At 38.2% G+C, this 19,320-nt stretch overlaps 1 protein-coding gene across 1 annotated transcript in view; it reads left to right on the top strand.

Annotated features, from left to right (window-relative positions):
• Positions 1–19,320, top strand: part of LOC111188388 (protein NLRC5-like) — a 118,628-nt gene that overhangs the window by 94,895 nt on the left and 4,413 nt on the right. The window contains exons 11-25 of the mRNA XM_049466662.1: positions 2,127–2,300; positions 2,571–2,741; positions 2,916–3,089; positions 3,328–3,501; positions 3,648–3,809; positions 6,131–6,304; positions 11,750–11,923; positions 12,398–12,574; positions 15,725–15,898; positions 16,133–16,306; positions 16,530–16,706; positions 16,808–16,981; positions 18,154–18,327; positions 18,485–18,646; positions 18,794–18,967. Coding sequence (XP_049322619.1) covers positions 2,127–2,300; positions 2,571–2,741; positions 2,916–3,089; positions 3,328–3,501; positions 3,648–3,809; positions 6,131–6,304; positions 11,750–11,923; positions 12,398–12,574; positions 15,725–15,898; positions 16,133–16,306; positions 16,530–16,706; positions 16,808–16,981; positions 18,154–18,327; positions 18,485–18,646; positions 18,794–18,967 — 2,589 coding nt within the window. The remainder of the gene's footprint in view (positions 1–2,126; positions 2,301–2,570; positions 2,742–2,915; positions 3,090–3,327; positions 3,502–3,647; positions 3,810–6,130; positions 6,305–11,749; positions 11,924–12,397; positions 12,575–15,724; positions 15,899–16,132; positions 16,307–16,529; positions 16,707–16,807; positions 16,982–18,153; positions 18,328–18,484; positions 18,647–18,793; positions 18,968–19,320) is intronic.

Below are 19,320 nucleotides of genomic sequence, written 5' to 3'. Positions count from 1 at the left end.
AATTGTATGACCCCTGCAAGAAAAAGGTTACAAAACAAAATATTTTTGCCCTCTGAAAGTCAAATCATCAGTCAGACCACATAAGTTGACAAATTTAAGTTGAGCAGTCGAAGGCTTTGATATATTAAATTGATGCACAAGCCTTACATTTAAATTATAGCAGGGCTGCCTTGCAAAGTAAATTCAGTTCACAGTGTTGGTGTTTCATTGTTGAATAGGAAGCAAAGGGGTTATTACATTACTGTAGCTATATAAGAAAATCTCAGAAAAGTCATCTGAAAGTAGCTTTTAAATGAGAAATTTAACAAAATTTACTATTGCATATATTGCAAATTCTGTTATCACAATCACTGCAGACAAAAAAAGCTTCAAAAAGATGAGTTGACTTACACTATATTGCCAAACGTATTCCCTTAACTATCCAAGCATTCAGGTTTTCCAATCAAAATGCAAACACCTAGGCATGTAGACTGAAGCGTTAGTGAAAGAATGGGTCGCTCTCAGGAGCTCAATAAATTCTAGTGTGATACTGTGACAGGATGCCACCTGTGCAACAAGTCGTGAAAGTTAAGTGATCCATAGAGGAGACATAATCTGCGCATTGCACAACTTGATTTAGGGTGTCAGTGTGTCTTTGATATCGTGAGTACACAAAAATGCTCGAACATGCTAAAGGCATGAACTAATTCTCTTGATTAATCATGGGTGCGTTTTGGGCCTAATTTAAAATAAACCAATCAGCAGCAGGTACTTTCTGGGAACAGCAATGTTATTTGATTTTGTATTGTGTTTGATTTGTATGTGCTGCCAACACACCTCACTGCCAGACCACCACATCCACTGGCATAGATTTATTCCTAAACTCCCATTTTAACAGCGTGGGCACAATGCATGAAAATAGACTGTTGATGAAGTGTAAGGTAGCAAAGACCCCACAATGCACTATGTGCAGGGTGTATGATAGGCCCCCATGTGGCCTTTAGCTTAGGTCAAGAATGATAGAGCGAGGAGAACTTCATGGAATGGGTTTTTATGGCTGATCAGATCTAAGCCTCACTTAAAGTGCAGGTGAGCGAATACTTTTGGCAGTAAAGAGAAACACATTCACCTAATAGGCCCGCCTTTCCATAAACAGTTTTCAGATAAATAATTAAAAAATGTAATAATTAAATGAGGTTTCAAGTTTTAAAGACAGCAAGAAGCAGGTCATCCTGTTGAAGACGACATTAGTTACTTCATAGTGGGCAGTTATGTGCATTTCAGACTGTTGAATTTTTATTTGAATATTTATTAGAAATAAATCAAGATTTAAAAAGCTAACCAAGCTTATTTTAAACATAAGTTTAAGTGTGCTATTTGGATCATTATTTCACCAATCCCAACACTGTATGTAGTAAAATTTGGCTGCAATTAATCTTTGCCTGCAATTTAGATAATCATATGCACCATCTAATTTTTTTATTTTTAAATGTTTACAAATGCATTTCTGTAACTTTGCTGACTTTCTTATTGTGGTGGAAATCAACACCGGAATTCAAACACAGTGTAATAAACCAAACAGGAGTTTGGATCAAAATGCAGACAGGTTATTTAATCCAAATCAGAAGGCAAAAATCGTAGTCAAAACAGGCAAAGTAAAAAAAAAAACAGAAAATCCAGGCTAGGCAAAAATCGTAGTCAAGGGAAAGCTATAGATCAAAAAACCAGGAAAACAGTAACAACAATAACGCTCGATAAGACACAATGTGGCAATATCTCGCAACTAGGCAGTGCATGAGTCCAGTTTATATAGTCCTGTAGATGAGTGATCTCCCACAGGTGTGTGGGAGAGGAGGAGTCAGCCTCAATACTCAGGAGAGGTGGATCTTAAAGGTGTAGTGCGAGCAGGTGTGACACACAGGGATTTTCTGATTGGTAGATTATTTTGTAAGGGAAACATGAATGAATAGTTGAATATTTATATCACATATTTTTGCAAAGCTAATAAATTTAGTAAATTAATAGAAATTAGGTCTAATATTTGCAAAATATAATTTGTATCATAGAAAAAAATCCAAACTGCACTACCAGTTTGATTGCAGTATTAAAAACACAAATATTTTCTTATTATTACACTCTAATTGCAGGCTAAGTAACAGCAACATTACAGAGGAAGGCTCTTCTGCTCTTTCGTCAGCTATTTGTTCAAATCCCTCACACCTGACTGAGCTGGATCTGAGTGAGAATGAACTAGGAAACTCTGGAGTGAAGCAGATCTGTGGCATATTGGAAAATCCTGATTGTGGACTACAGAAACTGGAGTGAGCTTATTCAATATATTCTGTCTAAACATCTGATAAATGTATTATGTTTTATTATTAGTTAGAACAAAAGTGTCTTTTTGATGTTATGTCATAATTGTGGGTGATGTTAAATGTGGTTTTCTTATGCAATACAGGTGTTTTTACTGTTTTTTAATTTTTCTTGTTTTGTAATTTTTTTTACAAATTTTTAAAATTTATATTTTACACAAATTTTGCACTTAATATAATATTATAGACCAAAACATTTGACAACATTTTCTCTCTTAGTCTTTCATTCTGCAATATAACAGAACAAGGATACACTGATCTGGAATCTGCTGTGAAATCAAACAGCTCATTGATAGAGCTGGTCCTCAGAGGAAATGATCCTGGAGAGACAGGAGTGAAGATGTTGAATGACATACTTGAGAATTCACAACATAATCTGAGCAAACTGAGGTAGATACTTTAGGAAATACTGTTTTTATATTCCACACACCTTATCCTTCTGTCTGTTTTTGTCTGTATGTTCTTTAAATTACACTAAGGTCAAACTTAATAGTCAGAAGGGGTGTCCACATACTTACCAACAGTATTGTAATGGTTTATGGGTCGTTTTAAAAATCTCTGCAGGTTGTTGAAAAGCTCTGCTGTAGAGGACGTCTGTGCTTCTCTGACTGAAGCACTAGGAACAAACCCTCTACTGTTGACAGAGCTGGATCTGAGTGGAAAAATAACAGGAGACTCGTCAGTAAAGCAGCTCTCTGATCTACTGCAAGATTTACACTGCAGAACCACAAAACTTAAGTATGAATTCATTTAAATTCACATTTTTTTAAAGAGGTACACAAAACTTTTCATTAGCATTGTTCAGAGGTATTTGGTCCTCTGGTCTAGTTGCTTTAATATAATGCTGTGATTATGTCAGTACACATTTTAAGCATTAATGCAAGACATTTGAATCTTTATTATTGATTAATATTTTCAATTATATCTGTAAATATTGTGTGAATTTTATGTCTGTACTGTTCCTCTTTGTGTGCAGGCTGAGTAACAGTGATGTTACAGAGAATGGCTGTGCTGCTCTATCAGCAGCTCTTTGTTCTAATCCATCACATCTAATAGAGCTTGATCTGAGTGAGAATGTTGTTGGAAACTCTGGAGTGAAGCATCTTTGTGATCTACTGAACAATCAGTACCGCAAATTGCAGAGGCTGAAGTGAGTTGTAATTTTATTGCTAACGATTAAATACTTTTGGCAGAGTGAGAAAACATACAACACAAAAAGAAAAAAAATTCACACTGTTTACAGCATGTCATATTTGTCATGCTCTTATAATAAAGTCAGAATATGTTTCTCTCTAGACTTTCGTTCTGCAGTGTAACAGAAGAAGGATATGCATTTCTGGCTTCAGCTCTGAAAAACCCTGCATTACCCCTGATAGAGCTGGATCTCAGAGGAAATGACCCAGGAGACACAGGAGTAAAGAAGCTCACTGATTCATCTTGTTACATAAGATCAATAAGGTTGCTACACTACAAACATCTAGTTACCTGTTTATTTTTATTTATTTATTTATTTTTTATTGGAGAAGTCCATCAAAGTGAAACAGAAAAACTTTCATTATGCTCTCAGTGACCATACATCTCGAACAATTGACAATGTTGTACAAAATAAAATAACAATGCATACAATTTAAAGTGTAATATGACTTCCCTAGGATTTAAATCACCATTTAATTTTTTTGTATCTATTTATTTATTTATTTTAAGGCAAATAACTATTTACAATAAAAATGGGGAAATTTCAATACAAAGAAAAGAAAAGGAAAGGAAAGATCCAAGTAAGAGGTCATAGGGTCTACAAAAAATCAGGTCGTTGGGGTCTTATATAAACTAGCCATTTAGACCAGATCCGATTGAATTGATCAATTTGGATTCTTAATGAATAAGTAAGTTTTTTCTATTATAAAAATTTCATTAACATCATACCACTCTTGAATTTGAGGAGGCGTAGTAGATAATCACTTCCGAGTGATTACCTTTTTACTTGCAGCAAGCAGGATACTCAGTAATGTTTTATAATTTGAACACATTTCCAAATAGAGATGCCCCAGGTAAAGCAAAGCAAAATCAAAGGGTATATTTAACTGAATAAATAGCCCTCCAATATCCAGACAATACAGTACAATCCCAAAAAATATGAAAATGACCTGCTCCATCTGTGCCACATAATCTCCAGCAACTAAACCCAGAACCCTGATATCTCAAATTCTTGCACTGGGTTTATTATATATTGTCTGTACTATTTTAATAAACGTCTGATGGAATTTTTTTTTACTTTATATTAAAAAAACATGTAACCGAATCAAATGCCTTCTCTGCATCTAAACTCACTAGCACTGCTTCAGGTTTATTTTATTTAATGTATCGCATTATTTGTAGGGTTCTTCTTGTGTTATCCTGTGTTTGTCATTGCTGTATAAATCCGGTCTGGTCCAAATGGATAAGGTTAGGCAAAAACTGCTCAAATTGTCTTGCTAGAATAGATGTAAATAGTTTATAATCTAAATGAAGTACACTGATTGGCCTATAGTTACCACATTCTGATTTGACTTTTCCTTCTTTGGGTATAACTGAAATAATTGCTTCCTTCCACAAAGGAGGGATTTCACCTTTTTCTAAAATCCAGTTCATAGCTGATAACAATACTGGAGCAAGTTCCTCTTTGAGTGATTTATACCACTTAGAGGTATATCCATCTGTTCCTGGAGATTTCCCCGGTTTCAATCTAGAAATGGCCAGATTTAACTCCTCAACTGAAATCTCCTCTAGAAGTGTTTCATTTTGTGAGTCTGTTACTACTGGTAAATCCAAAGTATCTAGAAACTTATCAATCTCTATGTCATTTGACGTAGTGGGTTGGGAGTATAAATCTTTATAATATGTATTAAAACTTTCTTGTATTTTCTTCAATTTAGATTCAATCATTTTAGTTTTTGGGTTTCTAATTTTGTAAATAGTGTTATCGCAGTCTATAAGCCAAGAGTCTTGCAGATTTGGATTCAGACGAATATTTAAATCCCCCCACAAATCAATGTACCCTGGGAACTAGCCATCAAATCAAATAACCTTTTGAAAAAGCTCCAATCACTTCCTGGAGGAGCGTACACATTTAAAAGTGTTATTACTGATCCCTCTATTGTGCCTGTAACCGTTACAAACCGCCCATCCTCATCTGTAACATCTGATATATGTTCATATGAGAGTGCATTTGACACCAGAATTGCTACTCCTCTTCTATGTCCTGCCTTATATGAGGGAAAAATACAAATGCTTAAAACCCATTGACTTCAGCTTAACATGCTCTGCTTTGTTTAGATGCATTTCCTGAAGTAACACAATGTGTGCTTTATCTTTTTTCAATTTGGACAACAATTTAAGTCTCTTAACTGGATTTAGGACCCCATTGACATTTAAAGAAATAATTTTTATAACATTATTTGTTTGCATTTCCCTTTGTATCGAAAATAAGCAAATACAGATAAATGTACATACATAGACCGACCTCCTCCAGTTTCCTCTGTAACATAGTTAGAAAATCCCCATCGCAATAAGAACAATTGCAATTTCACTATAAATAATTAGAACAGTTTTAAGAAAAGAACAAATGAAAATGACTTTGGTGGTTCTGAGAATGAGATCTTAATGCAGACCTTGTAAAAGTCAACAGATATGAGATATAATGAGATATGAGGGGAGGTGTAGTATTTTGAACATTTTAGAAAAGAAAGAAATGTGGTGATATTGGATAAATCTGTAATCAATCTGAGTATTCTTTTTTTCAGGCTGCTGAACAGCTCTGATGCAGAGGAAATCTGTACTTCTCTGACTAAAGATCTGGGAGAAAACCCATTACTGCTGAGAGAACTGGATCTGAGTGGAAAAATACAAGGAGATTCAGGCATGAAGAAGCTTTCTGCTCTACTGGAGGATTTACACTGCAGAATCAACAAACTTAAGTATGGAGTGTGTTTTCTTTCAGTCAATGTAAATTTATAATCTGTTACACCCTAGCCTTTGTCTGTCTTCTGTTTCTCCCTCGTTTGGTCTCTTGTGCTCCTGCCCCTCTGTTTTCCTCTCAGTGTTCCCAGCCATGTGCTATTGTTGTTTTTAGTATTTGTCTCCACCCTAGCTCCGCCCCAGCCCTGCCCTATAGTATTAGTGTTCTCACCTGTGTCCTGTTTGTAACCCCGCCGCCTCGTCTTCCAAGCCCAGGTGTTTCTCACTCTCCTCCTGTATTTAAGCCCCTTTGTTTGAATGTTCAGTGTCGAGTCTTTTGTATTTTGTATTTTGTATCCTGTATATTTTGTATCCTGTATCCTGTATCCTGTATCCGAGATCCTTAGTCTGTATGTATCCTTGCTGCCCTATGTTTCCTAGTCTTAGTTTCTTAGTCTGTGTTTCTTAGTTTGTTATTCCAAGTCTTGTTGTTTTGCGTTACCCGCGTTTTATTTGTTTTGATTTATCTTGTTTGTTTAAAATAAATATCTTTGCACTTACGTCCTCCTCCTCCTTCACACCCCAACGTAACATAAGACTCGACCTAAATGGACGTAGCAAAGTGGAATGCCACGAGGAAGGCGGACCTGGAGTATCTCCGGTTCCTCGCGGAGCTAATTCGGGGGGATGAACCGCTCCCGGCGCCTCTCCGCGGGGTGGAGAGTGTCGGCCCAGCTCCTGCTAAGCTAACTAGCATGTTAGCTCCACCGCACTCTCCAGCCCGGCCGACTTCCAGCACTCCAGCGCGGCCGGCTTCCAGCTCTCCAGCGCGGCCGACTTCCAGCACTCCAGCGCGGCCGGCTTCCAGCTCTCCAGCCCGGCCGACTTTCAGCACTCCAGCTCGGCAGGCTTCCAGCTCTCTAGCCCGACCGGCTTCCAGCTCACCAGCCCGGCTGGCTTCCAGATCTTCGACTCCGGCTCCGGAAGCAAGCTCCGGTCCGGTGTTTACAACCACGCCCACTGCTGAATCTGCGGCTCCTGTCCGGATCTTGGCGGCAGCCGCACTCTCAGCTCCCGCTGAATCGGCGTCTTCGCCAGCTGTGCCAGCCGCTTCCAAGCCCGCGGTGGCAGCCGCCTCCACCGCAGCAGGACCCACCGCCTCTGTATCAGTGCTGCCGGCGGCTTCCGCCGCCTCTGTACCAACGCTGCCTGCGGCTCCCGCCGCCTCTGGATCAGCGCTGCCCGCGGCTCCCGCCGCCTCTGTACCAGCGCTGCCCGCGGCTCCCGCCGCCTCTGTACCAGCGCTGCCCGCGGCTCCCGCCGCCTCTGTACCAGCGCTGCCCGCGGCTCCCGCCGCCTCTGTATCAGCGCTGCCTGCGGCTCCGGCCGCCTCTGACCCAGTTCCCGCGGCCCCGGTTGCCTCTGACCCAGTTCCCGCGGCCCCGGCCGCCTCTGACCCAGTTCCCGCGGCCCCGGCCGCCTCTGACCCAGTTCCCGCGGCCCCGGCCGCCTCTGACCCAGTTCCCGCGGCCCCAGCCGCCTCTGACTCTGTGCCCGCTGTTACCCCAGTTCATGTGCCTGGGCCACCCGCCTCTGCTCCTGTGCCTACTCCTAGGTCACGAGCTCCTAGACCCGCCGCGCCTGCTCAAGCTGCACCCGCCGCGCCTGCTCAAGCTGCACCCGCCGCGCCTGCTCAAGCTGCACCCGCCGCGCCTGCTCAAGCTGCACCCGCCGCGCCTGCTCAAGCTGCACCCACCGCGCCTGCTCAAGCTGCACCCGCTGCTCCGGCCTCAGCCCCAGCTCCTGCAGCTCCCGCTGCTCCGGCCTCAGCCCCAGCTCCTGCAGCTCCCGCTGCTCCGGCCTCAGCCCCAGCTCCTGCAGCTCCCGCTGCTCCGGCCTCAGCCCCAGCTCCTGCAGCTCCCGCTGCTCCGGCCTCAGCCCCAGCTCCTGCAGCTCCCGCTGCTCCGGCCTCAGCCTCAGCTCCTGCAGCTCCCGCTGCTCCGGCCTCAGCCTCAGCTCCAGGTCCAGCAGCTCCCGCTGCTCCCGTATCTGCTACTCGAACTTTGTATACCCCCAGGCCTGCCCCAAGGCCCCCTGTCTTTGCCCCCAGAACTGTGCCCAGGCTGGCTCCTTGGACTTCCCTACAGACTTTTGCCAGTCCTGGGCACCCACCAATGTTTGTACCCCTGTCTCTCCCTATCCTGGCCCCCGTATCTGTGTCAGTTCCAGTTCCTGTCCCCGGTGGTTTTTCTGTTCCCGTCCCAGTCACTGTATTTGTTTCTGTTCCCGTCACTGTTTTGGTTCCAGTTCCCCTGTCCAGTTTTGTCCAGTCCCCGTCTTCTGTTCGGTCTGCTGCCCAGTCTCCGTCCCTGTCTAGTGTCCAGCCCCCTGTCCAGTCTCAGCCCCGTGTCCAGCCCTGTGTCCTGTCCCCTGTCCAGTCCCAGTCTCCGTTCCCTGTCCAGTCTCCGTCTCCTGTTCGGTCCCCTGTCCAGTCTCTGTCTCCTGTCCAGTCCCCTGTTCAGCCATGTGTCCTGTCCCCGTCCCAGTCTACATTCCAGTCTCCGTCCCATGTCAAGTTCCCTGCTCGGTCTACGTCTCCTGTCCAGTTTCCATTCCCTGTCCAGTCCTCTGTCCAGTCTCCGTTCGTGTTCCCTGTCCAGTCCTCTGTCCAGTCTCCGTTCGTGTCCCCTGTCCAGTCCCTGTTCCCTCTCTCTCGGCGCCTCTGGTAGTGGCGCCGTTGAGGGGGGGTTATGTTACACCCTAGCCTTTGTCTGTCTTCTGTTTCTCCCTCGTTTGGTCTCTTGTGCTCCTGCCCCTCTGTTTTCCTGTCAGTGTTCCCAGCCATGTGCTATTGTTGTTTTTAGTATTTGTCTCCACCCTAGCTCCGCCCCAGCCCTGCCCTATAGTATTAGTGTTCTCACCTGTGTCCTGTTTGTAACCCCGCCCCCTCGTCTTCCAAGCCCAGGTGTTTCTCACTCTCCTCCTGTATTTAAGCCCCTTTGTTTGAATGTTCAGTGTCGAGTCTTTTGTATTTTGTATTTTGTATCCTGTATATTTTGTATCCTGTATCCTGTATCCGAGATCCTTAGTCTGTATGTATCCTTGCTGCCCTATGTTTCCTAGTCTTAGTTTCTTAGTCTGTGTTTCTTAGTTTGTTATTCCAAGTCTTGTTGTTTTGCGTTACCCGCGTTTTATTTGTTTTGATTTATCTTGTTTGTTTAAAATAAATATCTTTGCACTTACGTCCTCCTCCTCCTTCACACCCCAACGTAACATAATCCTTCATGTAAAGAAAAAGTATAAATTATTGTAGAGTGATTAATGTTTTTATTCATTAGCAGAAGTTATTTTACTCTTTAATTTATATTCAACAAAATTAACAAGATCAAACTACTTTCTTAGTAAGTTGTTTGAGAATAACCGTGCAATAAATCATTTATGTTATTAATAACATAACGACTCTGCTACCCGGAGTGGTTGAGATAGATACCAGACTAAGATATTATTCATCATAGAAAAAGAATTTAGATACATTAGTAGTTCAATATATAAACATATTCATTTTCTTTAATTATACAAAATATGCATGAATAATTACATAAGAATATTTATTTTGTGAAGCAAAGTTAACATTCTCTTTTTTTAAATATAATAAGTAAAAATATAAATAAAATAATAATAACAGTAACCTGTTAAAAAAACAAGTAGTTTTATTGGCAATACTGCATATGTACAGGACATACAAAGGATTGAAATTAGTTTACTCTCCCTCCCACTGAATTGTAATATTACAATATTACAAGCTAAATTATAAGAATTTATAATAAAATATTTTTGCTATTATTTAGGAAATGAATTGAGTCCAGTATACAGTTTAAATTAAATTCAAATTTATTTATATAGCAACAAATGTCATCACAAAGCAGATTTACAGAGATATGGGTCCAAGCCTCTTATGAGTAAACACCAGGTTACAGTTGTACTCTGTCTTTCGACATGTTGCACAAGAATTAAAACATCTAAATAAAGAAACTCTCAGTCTGTCATTTAAACATAAAGCTGAATTATGGTAAATAATTGTGAATTGGAGATCATGCGAACCCTCCTTGTCAGTCAAGCTGCTTCATGATGAGAGAGTGGAGTTATGGACACTAAATGATGTTTTGTGGCACGCATTTTAGCAGCAGCAGTAAATGTAAAAACTGTCCCTGTCCTGTAGCTACTGCCTCGCGGTGCTCAGCTGCTGTCCTGTACTGTACTGTAGCTGAGCAGCACAAGGCAGTGGCTGAGCCCCGCGGGCTCCACGGGGCAGTGGCTGAGCACTGCGGGGCAGTAGCAACAGGACAGGGACAGTTTTTACATTTACTACTGCTGCTAAAATGCGTGCCACAGAACATCATTTAGTGTCCATAACTCCACTCTCTCATCGTGAAGCAGCTTGACTGACAAGGAGGCAGTGGCTGAGCCCCATGGGGTAGTGGATGAGTCCTTTGGGGGGTCCGCAACAAGCACTTCCTGTGTGTTAGACCCTCCCTTTCCGTCAGAAATGTAAAAGTGTTTCAGTGCTGGTAAAAGTGTTTTGCATCTTGTAAATTCGTTTTCATTTTTGTAAATTTGTTTTCCTGAAATGTAATGTTTTTTTGTTTAGTTTTCTTGAATGTAATTATTTTTCGTATGGAAATTTGTTTTATTTTTTGTAATTTTGTTTTCTGACATGTTCATTTGCAATTCAGGGCCACCGTAGTTTGAAGACTTTTTGATTGAATCATGTAACATGTAGGTAAAACCTACACACTATTTCCAGTAAATAGAGCAGTCAGATGAAAGGAGCTTTGCACTTCTTCTAGTGATATTAACCTTTTTGTAATTTCTTGTGTAATCATAAAACATAAAATCATAAATACTCGTATGATGGGTAAATAATCTGAAATGGAACCTTCATGTGTGCAGCTCTCAACAACTCATTACATTACAATGCCCTGTCAGCTTTTTGGCATTATTACTGTGAATTAAAAGCATTAATGGTGTTGATTGTAATTTACATAGAGATTTTAACAGGTTAATTCTAATATTCTGACTTTAGAAACCAGGATTAGCGTGAACACAGTAAGTTTCAGAAAGGCTAGTAAGTTCATATTATACAAACCCTGTGTGCAGTGACTTTAATGGAAACAATAGGTAGTTGAGCTGTTAAACATGTTGATTTGTGCACTCTTAACTGTGACTATTATTCAATGAAAATAAAGAAGAGTTGTTTCTAATTAACATTATCGTTGATAGACTTTCTGATTCCGGCTGATCTTGAGTTGGCCTGGAGTCCATCTCTCTCTGAAACAAAGACAAGATAAATTCCAAATGAAGACTGCAACACTAATTTTCACAGAACTACTACCCACTGTTCAAGTTCATTATTATATCATTATCATATCATTATTATATCTTTTGTTCATTATTTCTGTTTTCAGGCTGAATAACAACAGCATTGCAGAGAAAGGCTTTGCTGCTCTATCATCAGCTCTTTACTCCAATCCTTCACACCTGATAGATCTGGATCTGAGTGAGAATAAACTAGGAAACTCTGGAGTGAAGCAGCTGTGTTCCTTCCTGAATAAAACAGACTGTAAACTGCAGCAGTTGAAGTAATTATTAATTGTATCACTGTATAGTCTCTTCTTTAAAAAAATAAGATTTATATTATTTACTCTTTGCTACATAAAGTAAGCATATCTATCTATCTATCTATCTATCTATCTATCTAAAAAAAATAATAATAATAATTTCCTTCGGGATAAATAAAGTATCTATCTGTCTGTCTGTCTGTCTATCTATCTATCTATCTATCTATCTATCTATCTATCTATCTATCTATCTATCTATCTATCTATCTATCTATCTATCTATCTATCTATCTATCTATCTATCTATCTATCTATCTATCTATCTATCAAAGTATATGAATGTTTTGTTGTTATGCAAATAATGAATATACGTGTGGGCTCACCGCAATCTAATTCATCAGGTGAAGAAAAGTGTGCTTTTAAAGCAGATTGACCATTAAATTTAAAGGCAAGCGTGTGTTGTTTTAATAGAGACAATGTATGTTGTTTCTCTAGACTCTCATTCTGCAGTATAACAGAAGAAGGATATGCTGCTTTGGCTTCAGCTATAAAATCAAACCCCTCCTCTCTCCTAAATGAGATGGACCTCAGAGGAAATGACCCTGGAGAAACAGGAGTGGAGCTGCTTACCGAAGTACAAAACGATGCAGCCAGTAAACTCAAGAAAATAAGGTAAACCATTTTTTAAACAAAAGTCTTTGTAACTTGATGTGGAAATACAAAAACTGCTACTTTATGAAGTAAAGGAAAATAAAAATGAAGATTTGGGCTAAAGAAACCTTCAACCATGCATTAATTAACATAGACAATTAATGCAGGTCATTTTTGACCCATGTGTGCAATAAAAGGGGTGTGCATATGTTGCACATCAAAGTGTTAACTTCAAAAGCCTGAAAGACAGTTTAACAGCCATATTTGGGAAGTTCACACAATAATGCTTCCACTAATTCAGTGTGCAGAATATGGTTGATAATAAATAGGATATTGTTTACTAATTACGTTGCATTTACACATGAAGGGACCTGTCGTGCACCATGCGCTAGGCATGTCGCAATGACATCTTACACCTCGTCAACAGTCTATTTTCATGCCTTATGCATGTCTCCTTAAAATAGTGTTGGATTTTAAGAATATATAAACATTGATGGGCATGGTGGTCTGGAAGTGAGGTGTGTTCGGGTAAATTTCTGGCGAGTTTCTATCTTGGCAGCAAAAAATAGACCTGTGCAACTGATCCAGTTAAACCCTGACAAAAGTCAACAGTCAGCAGCACAACCAGAATTCGATCACTGATCACCACGAGCACTGCGCTCCAAAATACCCCATACTATCACTTCTTTACCCCAGTGAAAAAACACCTCACCCAGAACCTTCAGCAATCAACTATAAAATAAAATATTCTTAAAAATGTGCACAGTAACTATAAGTTATTATTAGTTATATTTATTTCTTACTTTTATAAGGATTTGTTTTGGTCAGTACACAGACCTAATAATTGTATCTTAAGATAACAGATATATGCATTCTACTGAGTACGGACAGATGCTCATTCTCACTCATACTCTCTTTAAAACCCTGCAGTTTAGGAAATAAAAAATGAAAAGAGAAAAGCACTTTGACATAACATACATTCATTTTATTTCACCTAGCTATTACTTAACTGAAATTCACTTTATTTTTTATATTTAAAAAAACATCAAAGCATATTGCCACTGTGCTCTCGTCTCATGCTTCCCATCAAAAATACACAAATCTATAAAGCTATATGTTAGCGTTCTTTTCTTATCACCAGGGCACATTTATTAAAATATAAAAGAATAAATTATATATGAATTAATAAAAAATCTTGTCCAGGAGTTTAAAATGCTGCACAGCATGGCGGTGTGTGGCATTTGTTTAAATAAATAACAACAGATCAAGTTACACAGAAAAGCAATGGTATAAAACACACTGTAACCACCATCTTTACTGATATTTAACCAAAATAAAATCAGGCAAAATGTGCTGCGTCTCTCTCTCTTTCAGAGCGCGGAGCTAAGTTCACAGCGAGGCCACAATTATAATATGAAACCCAGTTCAGTTAAATAAACTTAAGATGAGTAAGGACCTGTAAAGTTAATCAAATATTGTCAAGTATAATGGATAGGTTGAGGTTTTGGTGAGCTGTTTCCATGATTTGAAAATAAAACAAATGTCAGTTATTCTGCACACCATCAGAAAGCCTTTGATTGTTTTTAATTAGTTTTTTTACTAGTTTATCTTTTTTTATTATTTTAGCTATTTACTTATTTGTTTGTTTGTTTATGGTCTTATTTAAGTTTCTAAAAAAAATATTTTTACGTATATATTTTATTAATCTATATTAAATGTTGGTTTAAAATTTGTATTTCTTTTATATGTTTTTTTGACTATTTTGTTACTTATTAATTAATTAATTAATAATAATTAATAATTCTTATTATTTCAATTTTCTTTTTAAATATTTCAATCCCTTTTAAACTGTAAATGCTAGTCGGAATTGTAAATGAGGGTTACCTTCAATGTATTCCTGAGTGAAAATAATGGTTAATTGATTGATTGATATTCAGTGTTGCAAACACAGCTTTTATATACACAATAAACAGAATAAAAAAGAAAATAATATTACTCTTTTCTTAAATGAACTGCTGGTGTACCTTCACAGTGTGATCGCGCAGTCAATATCCTGTGCTGAGAGGCACAAAGAGCAGTGCTCTGATTGAAGATAACCACACCTTCAATACCAATGTGCAAAAGTCAGAGCATACCTGCGTCTTAAAGGGAATGAATACTGAAACACTGGTTGGTTTACTTTACGTTATGCCCAAAGCCAAACCTAGGAATAATTAGGAGAATTAGCACATGCCTTTTGCGCTGTTGGAGCTGCGCAAGGTGTAATTTTTGCGCCTTAACAATACCATAGAGAAAGGACACACCCCTATATTTAGCAGCCAAAGCGCCTAGTGCGCTGTAGATCGTTAGAATAGGGCCAGAACAGTCATGAACACATTCCTCACTCCACTTTTCAGCATGCCACATGTGGGCGTTAACTAAATTGTTCCCTGTGCTGTCCAATTAAATCACATGTGTATTCAGTAAATGTGAGATGTTTTGTAAGCTATATTTCCTATAATCGTTTGCATTTTAATTTTCGATTGAGCATCATTACACTATGTAGTGAGCAGCACATGCAAATGCAATTTTTTTTAATTTATTGGAAAAATTATATATTTTTAATCAGAGACCCAAACTATCTGTGAAACTTTCCTTCATGCTGTATTGTGTTGATCTGATTGCCGGTAATTTGACAGGGATGGCTCATAAAGGACAGGAAACCCTGAAACAGCAATAAATATATTTTTCTTCATGTTTAAGAAATGTAAATACGGAACAAAAGATTTGTATGTTGCACTTAGGACAAATGTCAGACAAAGACCCACTCTCTTCTGATTGGATAAATGCATCACATTGAATTGATTCTGTTGCATAAAGTTTGGCTTGCCCCAACTTTTCACTGCACTGCATCGCCCAGACTCCATGTGCCACACCCATGTTGCATCACACAGCTTCATTTCACGGATCCAACACACAATACTGTGTTTCACATATGATTAACCTGTTGCATTTGAAAGTATGTAATTTAATGAAGTAATACTATTTTAATTTAGGAATGACTTGTGTGAAATACTTGACATATTTAACATTTATATTCAGAATAAATATTAACAACTTTTGTAATGGAATATTTGTAGAAATGAAACATTAAAATTCAAGTGATTTATTAGCACTATTTGCTCCCCACAGGCTTTTAAAAAACTCTGCTGCAGAGGAGGCATTTACTTTTCTGACTGAAGTTCTGGGAACAAACCCTTTACTGCTGAGAGAGTTGGATCTCGGTGAGAAAATACAAGGAGACTCAGCAGTGAAGCAGCTCTCTGCTCTACTAGAGGATTCACACTGCAGACCCAAGAAACTTAAGTATGGAGTGTTGATTATTTTAGTCATTGTAAATGTAGCATTTTTCATGCAAAAAAAATCTATATTTAAACGTTTAATGAACTACTTATATCTGTTGCTTTTTATCAATTTTACAAAAAAAAGGGAAATAATCTTTCTGGGTAAATCTGTTGAAGATACTGAATTGAACTGAAGGGATATAGCACTCTTTAAAGATCTTCATTAGTAATATATTCTACTATGTTCTGTTTTCAGGCTGAAAAATAGCAACATTTCAGAGAAAGGCTGTGCTGCTCTATCAGCAGCTCTTTGTTCAAATCCTTCACACCTGATAGAGCTGGATCTGAGTGAGAATAAACTGTTGACTGCAGGAGTGAAGCAGTTCAGTGCTGTTTTAAAGAATTTTGAATGTCAACTCCAGAAACTCACGTAAGAAGCTTTGAAATACCAAGAACAGCATTAATAAGTAACAAGAATTAAATAGTTTAAGACTGTTTGAGATTTTGAGATGTAGTCAGTCTGTTTTTGAGAAGTATATAAAAATATCAAAACATGCAAGAATGATATTAACCACATGGGTTAATTGTGCTTAGTATTAATATTTAATATTATGTTTATTGCTGAATAATGAATTTTGTGTTTTGTATGATAGTCTTTCAGACTGTGGTGTAACGGGCAAAGGATATGTTGCTCTGGCTTCAGCTCTGAAATCAAACCCTTCATCACATCTTGTAGAGTTAAATCTCAGAGGGAACGATCCAGGAGACACAGGGGTAAAGGAACTTCATAAGTTGCTGGTGGATCCACAGCATAAACTGAGCACACTAAGGTAGATATAATTTGCTGTGTTTTTCCCATAAAACATTTGAAATAAGTCAAATATTTTCAGTGTTTTAGGTAATTTTTCTTATTTGCTTTATGTGTTTCCAGGCTTCTGAAAAGCTCTGCTGTAGAGGATTTCTGTGCTTCTCTGACTAAAGCTCTAGGAACAAACCCTTTACTGCTGACAGAGCTGGATCTGAGTGAGAAAATAAAAGGAGTCTCAGCAGTAAAGCAGCTCTCTGATCTACTGAAAGATTTACACTGCAGAACTACAAAACTCAAGTATGAATTCATTCAGATGTTTCATTTAATCAGCATTATTCCGTGGTATTATACATTTTGTGGGATGGTTACTACACATGTTACTACCAGTGATGGTATAGTTACTTTGAAAAAGTAATCCGATTACTGATTACTGATTACTCCTTTAAAAAGTAACTTGGTGACTGTATGGATTACTTGATTTTAAAAGTAACTAAGTTACTTTACAAGTTACTTTATTAGTTACATTAAGCAGCTGCAGACACCGCCTCCCGCCGCCTTAACATAACAATTATAACCAGTTTTGGAAAATGCATTTTTAACAGCAACAATGTATCTCTAGACATTTAAAGTTGAACTATTTTCTGAAAAAAAAAGTTTTTATAAAAATAAAAGACCATTTATCTTGAATTAACTTAATATAAATAATTGTTTTTATAAAAAATAAAATATGTTTTTCTTGATTTCCCTTAACATAAATACTTGTTTTTTTGTTAAAAAAAAAATAAATAAATAAATAAAGAAAGTCTTTCCTGACCTGAAATATTTAACACTATAAATCTGAACATTGAACCTGTTGTTCTCAGCAGGGCAGCAAGGAATGGGTTTACAAAACAAAACCGTGTATATGGTCTAGGCTGACATCATGTGTACTTTTGTTACTTTGGCCTAGTTTTATTTTGTAATCACATCTTAAGAGTGAAACAGTGGAGTGGGGTGAGTAAACTACCTCATTGTACCTCATTAACAGAAGCTTCTCAAACCTCTGCTACAAAATGCGCTTCTCTCACCTGCCCCCATGGATTTGTTTTTGTCGCTGCATGGTGTGTGTGCGTGTGTGTGTCACATAAACAGAAGTCACCACCCACCCCCCCCAGACGGGTGTGATTGGGGGAGAGGGGGATGAGGAAGGGAGCGCGGTGTCTGTGTGTGTAAGTGAGGTGGAGAGAGAGAAAGTAATGCACAGTGACTTGGATAAGTAACTTTAATCTGATTACTGGATTGGTAATAGAAACGTGTTAGATTACTCATTACTGAAAGATACTCATTACTAAGTAACGCGTTACTGACATCACTGGTTACTATTGTAATGAATTTGAACACTTTTTATTTCAAGCCTCATTGTAAAAAAAAAATCAACAGTTCAGTAAAGATTGTGTGAAGTTTATTTCTGTACTGTTACTTGTGTGCAGACTGAGTAACAGTGATATTACAGAGGAAGGCTGTGCTGCTCTATCAGCAGCTCTTTGTTCTAATCCATCACATCTAATAGAGCTGGATCTGAGTGAGAATGTTGTAGGAAACTCTGGAGTGAAGCATCTTTGTGATCTACTGAACAATCAGTACTGCAAACTGCAGAGGCTGAAGTGAGTTGTAATTTTATTCTTATTCTATAACAATTAAATACTTTTGGAAGGATGAGAAAACACATAGAATACAAAAAAGAGAACATTTCACATTGTTTAAAGCATATAATATTTACCATGCTTCCTTAAAATAAAGTCAGAATATGTTTCTTTCTAGACTTTCATTCTGCAGTGTAACAGAAGAAGGATATGAATTTCTGGCCTCAGCTCTGAAAAACCCTGCATTACCTCTGATAGAGCTGGATCTCAGAGGAAATGACCCAGGAGAGACAGGAGTGAAGAAGCTCACTGATTCATCTTGTTCCATAAGAACAATAAGGTCTACTAACCTTTTTGATGAAATGAAAAATGTATTTGTTTGAAATGAAGATATTAATGGAGATTTAGTATTTTGAACATTTTTGTAAGGAAAGAAATGTGGTGATATTGGATAAATCTGTCATCAATCTGAGTATTCTTTTTTCAGGCTGCTGAACAGCTCTGATGCAGAGGAAATCTGTACATCTCTGACTAAAGATCTGGGAGAAAACCCATTACTGCTGAGAGAACTGAATCTGAGTGAAAAAATACAAGGAGATTCAGGCATGAAGCAGCTTTCTGCTCTGCTGAAGGATTTACACTGCAGAATCAAGAAACTTAAGTATGGAGTGTGTTTTCTTTCTTTAAAGAAAAAGCATAAATTATTGTAGAATTATGTGATGTTAATCACCTTTTAATTTATATTTAACAAAATGAACAAGATTAAACTACTTTTTAGTATGTTTGAGTTTAATTGTGCAATAAATGATTTATGTTACTAATGACATAATGACTCAGTTAAGTTAAGACTAAGACCCAAAGTGGTTAAGATAGATACCAGACCTATATATCTTTTATTTACTTATTTATTTTAGTATTTTTATGTAAATAAATATATAGTTCAATATATAAATGTTTTCATTTTAATTATACAAAATATGCATGACTAATTACATTATAATATATATTTTGTGA

The sequence above is a fragment of the Astyanax mexicanus genome, chromosome 17, assembly GCF_023375975.1.
Source record: "Astyanax mexicanus isolate ESR-SI-001 chromosome 17, AstMex3_surface, whole genome shotgun sequence".
Classification (NCBI taxonomy): domain Eukaryota; kingdom Metazoa; phylum Chordata; class Actinopteri; order Characiformes; family Acestrorhamphidae; genus Astyanax; species Astyanax mexicanus.
Note: the sequence above shows the minus strand (reverse complement) of the source record. Positions and strands in the feature narration are given on the sequence as shown.